This window comes from Carya illinoinensis, chromosome 9 (assembly GCF_018687715.1).
Source record: "Carya illinoinensis cultivar Pawnee chromosome 9, C.illinoinensisPawnee_v1, whole genome shotgun sequence".
NCBI classification, from domain to species: domain Eukaryota; kingdom Viridiplantae; phylum Streptophyta; class Magnoliopsida; order Fagales; family Juglandaceae; genus Carya; species Carya illinoinensis.
The window spans coordinates 34,306,073-34,320,525 of record NC_056760.1 but is presented as its reverse complement, the minus strand read 5'-3'; the positions used below and the strand labels follow the sequence as shown (position 1 = coordinate 34,320,525).

General features: G+C 33.7%; 3 protein-coding genes across 3 annotated transcripts; 1 reads left to right on the top strand and 2 right to left on the bottom strand.

Annotated features, from left to right (window-relative positions):
* Positions 1-3,769: 3,769 nt before the first annotated feature.
* LOC122277211 (RNA-binding protein CP29B, chloroplastic) lies at positions 3,770-6,602 on the bottom strand. The gene is made up of 5 exons (XM_043087137.1): positions 6,156-6,602; positions 5,794-5,895; positions 5,262-5,588; positions 4,214-4,318; positions 3,770-4,018 (listed from the first exon to the last, which is right to left on the bottom strand). The coding sequence occupies exons 1-4, from the start codon at positions 6,510-6,512 to the stop codon at positions 4,256-4,258; spliced, it is 849 nt and encodes a 282-aa protein (XP_042943071.1). The 5' UTR covers positions 6,513-6,602; the 3' UTR covers positions 3,770-4,018; positions 4,214-4,255.
* A 2,733-nt stretch (positions 6,603-9,335) lies between these two features.
* LOC122277029 (glutathione S-transferase T3-like) lies at positions 9,336-10,113 on the top strand. The gene is made up of 2 exons (XM_043086913.1): positions 9,336-9,512; positions 9,595-10,113. Exons 1-2 carry the CDS (start codon positions 9,336-9,338, stop codon positions 10,111-10,113), a joined length of 696 nt encoding a protein of 231 aa, XP_042942847.1.
* A 972-nt stretch (positions 10,114-11,085) lies between these two features.
* Positions 11,086-12,563, bottom strand: LOC122277709. The gene is made up of 2 exons (XM_043087802.1): positions 11,873-12,563; positions 11,086-11,716 (listed from the first exon to the last, which is right to left on the bottom strand). Exons 1-2 carry the CDS (start codon positions 12,141-12,143, stop codon positions 11,565-11,567), a joined length of 423 nt encoding a protein of 140 aa, XP_042943736.1. The 5' UTR covers positions 12,144-12,563; the 3' UTR covers positions 11,086-11,564.
* Positions 12,564-14,453: the final 1,890 nt, after the last annotated feature.

Sequence of the window (14,453 nt, the reverse complement as noted above, 5' to 3'; positions counted from 1 at the left end):
TATACTAATTGGCTAATAACTCGATCGATAATTTAAGAAAATGTTACTTGGATATATAAATAAAAATCGGAAATTGAAAGTTGGCATAATAATTGACAATTCGAGTTATAAGCATACCAATTGAAAACTTTTTTACCGAATTTTTTATTTTTAAATTTTATTTTGTGCGATTTGTGAAATAGAAATATTATCTAACAAACTTCTCTCCTCAAAAAATCCGGAATTTTTAAAAGATAAAAATAAAATAAAATCAACAAATTCGATTAAAAGGTTGTCAAGTATTATGTCCAAAGAAAAAGCTAAAATCACCGAGAGTTGGGTCCCGATGATGGCCCATAACTTTTTTTTTTTAATTTAGTGATTAAGAAAATAATTTTAAATAATATTGTGAAATTTTTTTTTAAATATTTAAAAATATTAAAAAAATGAATTAAAAAAGTCCAAAAAAGTAAAAAAGTACTTGACTTTCGGAACCCATCCTCGAGCTACACCCTCGGTAGATATAGCATCATTCTATGCCTAGTAGCATGATCCTATCTTACGTCTAAAGAAAAAGCTAAAATACCGAGAGTTGGGTCCCAATGATAGGCCCCATAACTTCTTTTTTTAACTTAGTGATTAAGAACATATTTTTAAATAATATTGTGAATTTTTTTAAATATTTAAAAGTATAAAAAATGAATTAAAAAGGTCAAAAAAAAAACACTTGACCTTATCGAGACCCATTCTCGAGCTATACCCTCAGCAGATGTAGCATCATTCTATGCCCAATAGCATGATCCTAAAAATTGCATGCAATTTAAATGTTGATAATCTCCTGAGGACAATAAGATTTAAGAAGTGTATATGTTCACAATAATGTCATCTAGTATTATTAATTAACACGTTGGTACTCATGTGGGACACTTGAATAATTTGTCTCATGTACAAGATGTTTCCTCCTACTTAAAAATAGCAAAAACTAAGTCCCTCCTAATCATTTGTTACATTTAATACGCTAAGAACATGATGTCTAGATGGAAGATATGATTATGATTATGATTAGTATAGATTGTAGAGTTGTGTTTGTGAATGGTTGTACAGTTTTAAAGGATTTGATGAATAGTACAAAAATATTTAAAAATATTTGTATACAAAAATTTTATGTGCAGTCACTTTTACATATTCATTTGTATACTTCACTAATATAATTAGACATTTAATATAAAATAATTGTTTTGATTAATCACATTTATGGAATGCATAATAAATATACAAAAGTGATTATATGTAACAGAATTCGAAACCTTCCTAGACGCGATGAGGCAGCCCATTTTGAGAGCCGAAAAACCCTAACCACCGTGGCAATGGAATCCTGCCATTGCATTAATTTTTGTTGTTTTAAAAATTTGAATAAGATAAATTTTATGTTTATATGTTTGGAAATGAGATTTAAGTGAAAGGACAATGATTAGATGGTTGGAAACTAATCAAGAAAAGAATTACACTTTGTTAAAATGGAAATTGCTTTGAAAACCAGATGCTCATTTATTATATTTTTATCTACAAACGAATTCTTATTTCAAGAGAAATGGATAATATCTAATTACTGTAAAATATAGATTATTTTAACTAATTTCATTAATATTTTAATTTATTTCATTATTCGATAGGATGTCAAGTTACTAAAATTGCTATATTTTACACTAAAATGTTACTATTTATAAATTTCTATTTATTTCACTCAGACGTAAAAATCTTGTTTCGTTTCATCAGCGCGTTGACTTCTGCTAGTCAATTGTTATCCGAGGCTTGTGTTCTACAAGACATTAAAAAGTCAACACACAATTGAATTGAATAAAAAAAAAAAACATCGGAAAGGAAGGGATAGGGGTGTAAAAAAAAAAAATTGGTGAATCGGTAAATCGGATCAGACCGAATAAAACTGGTGGGATCGGTTCAAGGAAGTATTTGGTTCAATACGGTACCAGTTTTATTTTTTAAAAAACCGATCAAAATCGGTCCAGTTTCGATTTTTTTTTTTTCTAAAATCAGACCGGACTGGTTTATAAGTACATATTTTAATTTTTCTATTGTATAAAATTTTTATATATAAAATAGTTTTGTATTATATAATAAATTGCTAATTAATATAATATTAAAATTTAAAATCTTATATCATTTTGTTTATTATATTAATAGTTATACTAATATTATATCATTATATATTATAATATATTATAATATATCACTATATTATATATTATAATATATCACTCCTATAATACAATTATAATATATATTATAATATACTATAATATTATCACTATAATCTTATATACTATAATATATTATTATAACCAATAAACCGAACCAAAAATTGGTAAAACCGGAATACTAGTTTAGAAAGATAATGCATAATAAATTTTAAAAAATGTAAAATTAATATATACTAATTCAATCCTAAATTTTATTTAAAATCAGACTGAATTAAACCTGTTACACCCTACAGAAGGGATAAGTTCAGGTAGAGAATGTGCCGTAGGAATTTGGATCAGTCATTCGGCTCGGGCCTTTACTTTGGCCGGGAGCTAAGGGAAAAGGCCACATTATTCATCTGAGAAATAATTTTATAGTTTAAAAGTTTGTAAATTCGGCACATTTCTTTTTTAAAAGAATAATTAAATTTAATATACACATAAAAAATTACTATTTTAATAGTCAATTTTATTTTATTTTTTTAAAATACGCTAGAGACTTAGAATTGTATCATACAGTACTTTAAGGCCCTCATTTGGAACTTAAATTGAATTGAAATAAACTCAATTCAGTCTAATTTTAAGATGAGTCTAACATCCAAACATTTAATTCTCAATCATTAAACTCATCTCATCTCAAAATCTCTTTGCAAGTGAGACCCACAAACTTTTTCAATTCAAAATCCCTTTACGTATGAGAACCACAATTTTTTTTTTAATCTCAACTTCTTTATACTCAAGATCTACAATATTTTTCAACTTCTCAAAAATATATTTTCAACTCAACATCCAAATACATCTAAATTTATCTTAAGTATACTCTACAAAACTCACTCCACCATCTCAATTTATTACTATTTATAAAAAATTCTAATACCTCAACTCAGCTCAACATCCAAACAGAATCTACATCAATATAAGAATCTCAATTAGATAGTCTTCCCAAAATCAAATTCTTCTACTCATTATCTTTATATCACACATCTGTATAGGGATTAATAAAACGAGTTTTGACATTTTTTCTTTCAAAAATCTTTTGACATTGTTTTCATTCTTGAGTTCATTATTAGGACTTGCGGTTTAGAAACTGCAGCCCATCGAATAAATTAACCTAGTGAACGAGGGAAGTTAACACATCGCAGTCGAATCTCCCTCGGTGCAAGTCCAATTGGCTCAAGTCTCGAACCAAAGTTGGTATATCCGAGCCCCTCGTTGAATTATTATACCTTTGTTCTAAGACCCTCTTGCAAGTTTCATACACACATTTTGGTTATTTCTCCTAGTAACGTAAACCAGCATATAAAAGGATTTTGTGTTGGAACATGGTAAATGAACCAAAACAAACAAATTTCATCCCTCACGATATTCATTTCCTCCGTCTGCCATTAGAGAACTAGTTAACGATCATTTCTTCAGCCGAAAGCCTGAAAGGAAGTGGTGAACCAATAAACAGTTTTATGCTTGGCCTGTAAAAGTTTACGAATTTCCAGGATTGAGTAATAACCTGTTTAAATCCACAACTCAAGCGCATGCGGAAAAGCCAAATAACATATACCCTTGTACTGGATCTACCAAATGTGACAAAAAGATGTTTCAACACATCAGTTTCCTGTCTGGATTAAGGCATTCAGAACATACAAAATTAACAATCCTTCAGAGCACGTTTATCAGCTCATGTCCATCTGTAGGCCCAAAAACTAATTAGTTTAAGGAAGTTCTTTGTTTCTGTAAATTCTTGATGAACAGCAGTTGGCTCCACAGCTTGCACAACTCCCAAGTCCCTGAGACAAAGATATGCGGATTGCTGTGAGTATCTGAGGAACTGTGCAGCTAAAGAAAGAATAAAAATCAAACAAAATATATCCAACAGATGCTTGCCATATCCAAACAAACACTTGGGATGAATGATGAAGGGAATGGTTATCAGAATAATTTTAAAGATCCAAATTATATTCCAATAAGTTAAAAGAGTATACCCTGTTTTTTCATTGGTTGAGGACTTGTAAAAGATTCAAAACTCAAAATTGACGTCTTGGCCTTGCTTCCGCTGCACTCACACGTAGTGCTCTGCCATTTAAGTCCTACACCAACAAATTTTCACAATGAAAAATTGTAAATATAGTTGGATAGAAAATGTATAAAAATTACTGTGATACTATATAGCTGAAAGCACCAAATCCAAATCAAGTCAAGATTGGTGATTTGACTTGGCAAGAAAATGAGATCCTGATTTGGGACTTTTGGATTTATTCACTATCTTTAAAATATTAAAAGATATGTCAAAAATGGCTCAAAACTCTGAGAACTTCACTCTCAAGGAATGAGTGACACTCGTGATTCTGAGAATACGTACTCCATAGATATAGATATAAATAGATGCATTCATACATACATGCGTGCATACACACAAACATATTACATAAATGATGATCAATGAGCAATGCACGTGTCAAACAAACAAGTTTTCATACCCAGATTAATATGCCAAACAACGTTAGTGGTTATCTATTGATGTGACAGGAGTTCTCATAAAAAATTCTTTTAATTATCTGGCTACTCGTAATATAAACTCACATAATAAAAAACAGGACTAGTTTTCCAAGATTTACATGCACACAACACGAAATCAATGAATCTTACAATCCGTCCAGACGGATGAATGAGATCCAGAAAAATATATTTACCAGACACTTTTTGTTTACAGAACTACTACTTACAAGGAACTTTAATCAATCGTGTGCCCAATACAACCAAACTTCAGGTGATAAGTTATGACAACTGTAAATTATCAGTGTATCCTGACCAACTAATTTCAATTATACACTACGATATGATTTGGTAAATGTTGATTAACAATGGAAAAAAAGGGACTGAAAAGAACCAAGCAAGATTGATAATTAATATTAATGATCAACCAAACATTTCAATGTAACTCAAAAATAAAAAGAAACGCGCACATACATCAAACAACAGATTCACCCATCATATGAAATATAACAATAGCTAAGGTGCTACTATACTTACAACGCCATCCAAGGATTCAATAGCATTGTTGACCTCTGCGGAAGAGCTGAAGGTTACAAAACCAAAACCTCTTGATCTGCCACTCTCCCTGTCGTAAATCACCCTCGCTTCAACGACCTTTCCTTGCTCACTAAACAAACTCTGAAGCGCCAAATCATCAACACCCCATGCAAGGTTACCCACATGAACACGGTAGCCACCACCAGAGCTGGGGCCACCTTGGCCACCACCAAAACTTGACCCACCTCTGGTACCTCTAAAGGAGGAATCCTCCCTCCTAGGTGGAGGAGGTCCAGCATTCACCCTCAATGGTCTCCCATCGAGTTCCTGTCAAATGTCAGGAAGTTTTGCTCAGATGCAATAAACCCACCCAGTGCTCAAGAAATATAAAACAAGACAAGTAAACCGGAAATTTGATACTCAGCAATTACTTCGATGAAACTTCTGAAAGAGCATGCTTCACACCAAATAAGATTCAAAACCAAAGAAATAGAACGCCTAATAAAACCAAGTACATGGAACGTGTGCTTACATAGCCATTGAACTGTTGAGCAGCAACTTCAGTTTCCTCAACCGTAGACATTGTCACAAAACCAAATCCTCTGCTTCTTCCAGTAGTCTTGTCATAAATCACCTATAATGACAAAGACTTCAGCACATCTAATTATAAGCAGGTTTCTTGTGTTAGAATCCCGAGAATATATTTTGCTTTTCCCACAGCCAATATTTCGAGAAACAATTTAATCCAAAAGAAAACAAAGGCAGACCACTGACTCTGACACACACAAGAAATCAAAAATTAAAAACCAACCTTTTATTTTTAAGTAAACAACAAACCTTTATAGCATACACATACTTGGAGTGGAAAAATAAAGTTTGGAAAAAAAATAATACCTCGACCATTTCAACATTTCCAGCGCTTTCGAACAACCCGGCGAGCTGAGCACTGTCAACACTAAAAGGAAGATTACCCACGAAGAGTTTGAGGTCAGGGGAGAAGCCTCTTTCCTCGACCTCCTCTTCTTGGTCAAAATCGGACGAAAGGGTGACGTTCCGGACGAACCGGGATGGCTGGGTGTGGAAGACAGGCGCAGAGCGAAGAAAGGAAGCGGAAACGGAAATGGGCTTACAACGAAGGATGAGAGAAGGGGAAAGAGAGAACAGAGAGAGGGAAGTGGGTTTGGAATTGCAGAGGAAAAGGGTCTTGGGTGTGAGAGATGGTAGTGCAAGGGAAGAAGCGGTGGCAGACATGGTTGGTCTCGTTGCTCTAGCTCCTACTTCCAACAGATAAGGTTCTAAGGAGAAGATGGGCGCTCTCTCGATTATAACCTAAAGATATTTATGGGAGAGCGAGAAGCCTGAGTAGAAATATCCAATTAGGTTTTGATAACAATAACCCCTGGCATTGTATAAAATTACAGATGAGCTGTTTGATCATGACCGTCAAATTTGAAAGGGCGATGGAGGAGGCACGTAGTTTACTTCACCTCCTTCACCTTAAAGGACAAAAGGATGGAGATATTTCCCTGACAAAGGGATAACACCACCTTTGTTTTTGGCGCAGCATCCTGTATGCTTCAGAAATGGCGCGGTGCTAAATACTAAATAGGGTCTAAGAGCATTGGCATTGGCTTCGATAATGCCAAATGCAAACATAGATGAATCCAAGAAAAAAATACTGTATTGGATTAGTCAAACTCAGAAATGGGTAATTTTGACCTACAGTAAATGTACCGGGTCTTTCATATTTGAAGTGCTACTGTGCACTCATCTTCATATTATTTTAGTCTATTTTATTTATCTGCGGTCACTTTTCGTTTCCCTCTCTCCCCGTTTCCTCCCCGCATTTTCTCTCCCCATTTCTCTCATTTTCATTTCTCCCAATCCCTTTGGCTCTACACTTCGAATCTTCGCAGCCATTCGATTCTTCAACGGCAAGAACACTCGGCTCTACACGATCTTCTTCTCCAAAGGAAGCCGGTTTGTTTTCTCTCCCACTTTCTCTCTTTCTCTCGTTTTTAAGCTTTTTTTTATTCTTCCTTGGATTCTTGGTGCAGAATCATTCGGGAGTTTCTTCTACCGGTTTCAAGCAGATCAGATTCGTGCGGAAGGCATCCGATTTCAGGTTTGGCCGATTGCTTTTCTTTTTGAACCCTAATCTTGGATCGGTTTTTTATTTCCATTCAGCCCCGATTGGGGCTTTTGCTTTCGGATGTTTGGGTGGAAAAAATAAATGGTTACTGAGCATTCGACTGATGTTGGGTCATTGATTTTGTGAATTTCTTGCAGATTTTCTAAGGTGCAGTCAGTCCATTCGGCTCAAGCAACCACACTCATTCTGGTATTGTAGTTGTTGGATCTGTAATGTATTGTTGCCTATAGGAAGATTTGTGTGGCTATGTGTGAATTGGTTTTGTATGCACTCGGTTATATGGAGTTCTTTCCTAGCAATTGATGAATATGGTTATGTGTATGGTGGTATATTTGCTTCGGGATGATGAGCAAGTGATATTGTTGAGTCTGTTGTTCATAAATTTTTATTTTTCCCATTGATGAATATTTTGGAGTCTGTTGTTCTTGTGTGTGAGTGGGTAGATTTGACTATCATCTTTGGTTTGTTACTATTGGAAACTACATCCAACATGCAGATCAATTGGATGTAACTGATTTGAATTGGACACTATTATTTGATAATGTAAGAATGACATGCTTGTGTTCTTGCTTGTGTTTGTTTGGAAGAATTTGGTTTGTTCTTGTTTGTGTTTGGAGTTTTTCCTCATGAACAATGACATGCAGCATCTATTTTTAAAACTTGGTGAGGTTGGTAATGTAAAGAATGCCATGATGCATGATTAGTATAAAACATCCAATATGTTAGTTCAAAGAGGTCGATTAAATTGTTAAGGACCCATTTGAAAAAGTGCTTGTGGATCTACTGTTTTTGTATGGACCCATTTGGAAAATTGCTTGTGGATCTACTGTTTTAGAACTTAGAGGTTCCTAATAAGCTTTTGTAATATTGTGTGAAAGCACTTCCCCTAATAAGCTTTTAGAAGTTGTGCTTCCTCAACTGATTCTTCCATTAAAAAATTGATGGAGTCTTCCAATTGTTTTGTTTTTAGTTGCACTATTCGATCTTGGAAGTTCTTGTGTGAGGTTTTTGTTAATCCCCCATATGATAGAGCAGGTTATTCCATTCCTAATAAATACAGAGAAGGTTTCCAATATTTTCTTTCTTAATTTGAATTTCAAATTTCAAATTGTAAAATTGAGGAATATCTTTAGATTACATAACTCTTACTGAAACAAAGCTGCTCTAAGAATGTTGCTTGTTTGCAAGGAGAACAGTAGGTCATTCACATAGCAATATTGGAGTTTTATAGTCAGTAATAAATTTTAAGTCTCATATTCAATTAAATTGTAAACTGAATTTTTATACTGTCTTTCTGTCTATGGAAAACTTGGTTTCCATATATGACCTGAATTTGATATGCCTTAAATAAGTGCTTGTGGATCTACTGTTTTTCTATTTTTTTTATACTGTTTTGCTGTAAACTGTCTTACTGGACCTTGTTTAATGCAAAATACGTTGTATGTACTGCTTGTGAATTCTGTTTTTGTTCTTTTTTTTTGGGATCTGTTTTGCAGTCATTTATTTATACGAATTTTCTGATTTTGTTATACAGTTTTTCTGTAAGCTGTTCTGTCTTGTTTAGGTATTATATTTTTCAATTGCAGTCATTTTTGAATTCCATGCCTTGTTTATTGTGATGAATTTGGTTGTGTCTGACAACTTAAAAATTGTAATTTTTAAAGGATGGACAATCTTTTGGAGGAGGACCCATTCTTCACCACTCTCTTACAAAGTGGAGGAGAATGTCCTATTACCACTCCAACATTCACACCCCGTTCTAATACTTTGGTCAGCCCAACTCCCCTTCACGGTGAAAAGAGGCCTCCAACAAAAAAAGTTCAAAGTGGAGCTTCTTTCACTGTTGAGGAGGATAACGTACTTGTCTCTGGCTGAACATTAGTATTGATGCCATCCGGAGAACTGATCAGAAATCCACTCAAATGTGGGAGCGGATTTCTGATTTTTACCACGAATATAAGAAACCACATAATGTGAACCATTCGGTTGGGTCATTGATCAATCGTTGGTTCATGATTCAAAAATACACAAATAAGTTTTTTGCATATTTAGCACAAGTTGAGTCATTGCACCCGAGTGGTGCGACCGAGCAAGATAAGGTATGTACTATTTTCCTTTAATAATGTGGTCTATTTACGTAAGATTTAAGAAGCTGACACTATTTTTTAAAAAAATTTTCAGATTGAAAGAGCAAAGATATTGTACAAAGAGATGGAACGAGGGAACTTCACATTAGAGCATTCTTGGAATCTTTTGAGGCACCAACCCAAATGGCATCAACACATGAGTACGCTGAATATGAGGAGAAAGCCTGTCGATAGACAACCTTCTAATGAGCAGTCAAGTGAAGTTTTGGGCAATGTTGTGGAAGAAAATGTTGAAAGGCCTGCTGGAAAAAAGGCTGAAAAGGAAAGCTTGAAGAAGCGGAAGGCACAAGAACAATCTGATGCTGAGTTCAACACGACATTAGGAGCAATGACCGAGGATAGACGATTGTTCATGGCGGAGAGAAGAGAATGGCAGACGAAGGCTGATCGCGATAGAGGTGCACAACTGGATCTTGATAAAAGAAAGTTTGATGCTGAGATGATGGGCAAGGATCTTTCTGGTATGAATGCCATGCAGCAAACCTACTTCCGTAAAGTTCAGAAAAAAATTTGGGAAGAGTCAATGAGTGATGAAGATGGTATATCCGAATGACTTTCTGATTTCCAGCTTGTAGTGGCTGCTTAGCCACAAGACTTCATAATGAAGCATGTGGCTGGGCAGCCACTATGATAATGGATGACTTTCTATTTTTTTGAATGGAAATACTTTGGAATTTCTGAATGTTAGTTTAGTTTTTGGACTTGGTTTTGTGGATAGAAAATCTGTGAAGTACCCATTTTTTGGAAGTGTTTGTGGATCTGTTTGTATGTGATGCAACTTGTATTTGTTGGAAGTATTTGGGGAATGGAGGTTGTATTCTTAAACTTGTCTGTGGGATCTGTTTGTAGACAATATATATGATAATGGTGTCATTTAGTTAGGCTGTTTTTGTATGCTTTTCCGATTGCTTTTTTTTTCCTGTTTTGAAGCTGGATTTTTTATGTCATGCAAGCTGAATTTGTGAAGGTTTATTGGCTCCAAATGTTGCAGCTGTATAGTTGCAGTCAATAGTATAGTTTGTAGGTTTTATTAGGTCCATACGAGATGTATGAGTGATATTGTGTACCAGTTTTAGAATCTGAATTTTAAGAGTTGTGTAGAGATAAATCCAGCTTTTAAGAAGCTGGTTTTATACGAGATGTGTAGTTTTTAATCCACTGAATTTGTATTTCTATTTAAGAAGATGTTGCAGCTGTATGTCTCATATTTATATCCAAAAAAAGCATATTGTGCAACTGCCTTCAATGGATATAAATATAAATATATCCATTACAGTTAATAAAAGGCACAATTTATATACTGCCTTGACTATAAATATATATATATATATATATATATATATCCAAAAAAAGTCAATTATACTCACTAATATACACGTTCGACGTTCAATATAAATATATATATATATATGTATCCAAAAAAAGTTAATAAAATGTACAATATATACTGCCTTCAATATAAATATATATATATATATATATATATCCATGTAAGTTAATAAAAGGAACAAGTGATATTGCCTTCAATTAAACAAACTAGTGATAGGTTCTCAACATTAAAATAATAAAAAGGAAGTCATAAAAAGAAGTTGAATTTTAATGAGCACTACAATACACCAACAAAGATGACATTGGCTTTTCAAGAAATCCATATTATGCTCGGCCATGCATATTCCATAAGTGCTCGATAAGGTCGGCTTGGAGTTGAGAATGAGTGCCTCTATCTCTAATACGATGATGTTGGGCAATGAACCCCATGAATTCAGGTATATTATTACGTGAAATTGGCTCGGATGGAGTATCATCATTGGCTTCATAATTGAATTGGTTAACCCCGAGATATAGATGACGTTCATCTTCAACAATCATATTGTGCAAGATAATGCATGCGTACATAATATCTTTTAGAACTTCAAGTTGGAAATACCTTGCAGGTCCACGCACAATTGCAAATCTAGATTGGAGTACTCTGAACGCACGTTCGACATCTTTCCTTGCAGACTCCTAGCAAGCAGCAAAATATTTTTTCTTTTTCCCATGTGGAGCAGGAATTGTTTTTACTAATGTTGCCCACGAAGGATATATACCATCAGCAAGATAATATCCCATTGTGTACTCGTGACCATTGATAGTATAGTTGCATGGAGGACCACGACCTTCGGCCAACGCAGCAAAAACAAAAGATCGATCAAGTACGTTGATGTCATTATGAGACCCAGGTAAACCAAAAAAAGCATGCCATATCCAAAGATTATAAGAGGCAACAGCTTCCAAAATAATAGTTGGTTCATTTACGTGACCAGAGTACATACCTTTCCAAGCACTAGGACAATTATTCCATTTCCAGTGCATGCAATCAATGCTACCCAACATTCCTGGAAATCCACGCCTTTGTCCAACTTCTAGTAACCTTGCTATATCATTGCTGGTTGGAGACCTCAAGTACTCACCCCCAAAGATTGACACGATCGCCTTTACAAATTTCTTCATACTCAACCGTGCAGTACTTTCTCCAATTCTTACATACTCATCCATAAGATCTGCTGTTGCCCCATATACGAGCATCCTAATTGCCGCAGTCATCTTTTGAAGTAAGGACAATCCAAGCCTCCCACTGGCGTCTCTCTTTTGGATAAATTAATCATCATGAGTGACAACTGCAGAATATATACATAAAAAAAGATCACGATTCATTCGAAATCGCCTCCTAAAAACGTTTGGCGGATATATTGGTGGTTGAGCAAAGTAATCATTCCAAAGGCGTTCGTGACCTTCCAATGGATTGTGTCGAATGAACATACGAGGTTGAGAATTAGGACGACGTGAAGAAGATGCTCCAAGAGTTGCACGTTGTTGTCTATGTACGGCCATTGCTTCTATCATAAGATCCTCATGATCGAAATAATCTTCATCTAACATATAAAGAGTATTGCTATAGGGATCCATAGGGAAATAAGAGAAAAAAATGCGAAGAATTAGAAGAAGAAATATTGGTTTTTGATGAGTGGGAAGTAGTTCAAGAATGGATATATTTATAGGGTTTAATCCAAGACTATTAGCTACATCTAAAAAACTTGGCAAAGGAAGGACAGTTAGCTACATCTACAAGTTGGTTTGAAGAATTATGGATATGAATGTTGGGTATTGTGTATGATGGAATGAATGTGTTTGACCAAGGATAGAATTGTAGATGTAAAAGTTTAGGTAGAGAAGAATGGTGGTTTGTAGTTAGTTTCAAACATAATATTTTATCTTGGTTGAACAAATTGTATATGTGTTTGTTGTTCCTTAAATTATTATATATTTGATTGTTAGATAGAAGAAGGATTGACAAAATGTGTTTGTTGGTAATTAGGTTGAGAAAAAAAATTAGTGCTTGTAAATCAATAATTTAAATATCAAATTAAATTATTAATGTACATATAGTAGGTTTAATTGCAAAATATGAAAAAAAAAATTATTATTAAAAATATAATATTATATTATTATTTTGATGAATCTAATGGCTAATCCAATGTGGGATTATGGATAGGAAGATTTTAGAATTATGGAAAACATGTACTTTTCATCAAAATTTGAAGATAGCTTTGATGAAGCCAATGCCAATGCTCTAAGACTCTAAATCCGTTCGGTCCGATCAAGTGTTTAGTCCATCCTTTCTTTTTTAAATTATATCATTAACTTATATAATTAATATATAAAAATAATATATTAAAATTTTAAAATATATATAAGAGTTTGATCCAATCAAATCCAAAATTTATAAATTTTGAGACTGGACTGATTCAGTCCACACTTTTTAAGACCAAGACCGACCGGTCTAAGTTAAGTTCAATTCAAATGTATCAGTCTAGGGGTTTTACTGATCTTAACCGACCGACTTACACCCCTAGTGCCTAGATAAGTTAGAATTCACGTAAATATCTTATGAAAATAAATTTGTAAATTTGAACTCACTTGATGTACAAGACGTATTTTATAATAAAAAAAATTAGAATTGTACAAATCACAATTTGTGAGTCTATATTTATTTAAAAAAAATTGTGAACGTAGTATTTCTATTGTAAGATTAATGGAATAGAATCTGGTCACATAATTTAAAGAAAAAGGTATTACATACTTCACATTCATCTTGTTCTTGTTTTGTGACAATACGATGAGATATTATTATATATTAATTTTTAAGTTATTTTAAAAAAGTAATAATAAATGATTTAAGGATGATAGAAATTGGCACACTTTTTTTAAAAGAAACTATCATTACTCATTAAAAAAAAACTTATATTTATAACCGGATACATTTTGAAATATTCTCAAATCTGACATCATAAATCAAAATAATGTATTTGAAACTCCAGCAGTATACTATTTTCTTTTGTAAGTTGTCTAGTCTTCACAATTGCCGGTAATATCTATAGACAAATGTCTAAGAGACAATATTTTTTGCTTAAACAAAGACCCAACCTCACCATTCATAGAAATAAAAGACTCAACCTCTACAAACAAACATTCGAGAGGAAAACTCTTTTTTTTTATTATTAACAATAAGGAAACTAAAAAGAAAAACAGTAAGATAGATGTGAAAAAAATGGATTATAGTTTTGACCAACTCCGTTAGATTTCGAAATATGTGATTCCCAGTGAAGGAAACACGTTTGTCGCTTTTCAACCATAAATGTCAAATTTGAAAGGTCTGGTAGTGGAAAGTCCGATAATCTAATGCATGTGTCAAGAAAAGTTGCTGGAATGAGTGACACTTGAGGACCATGCCTAGAAGTGGGCGGTGCGTGAGAACCACGCGAGGTATTTTTGCAAAACCACCACTTTCCTCCAATCGATTTTTGACCTGTGAATTTGGTTGTACCGCGCATGTCTCCTGGGAGTTGCTAAAAA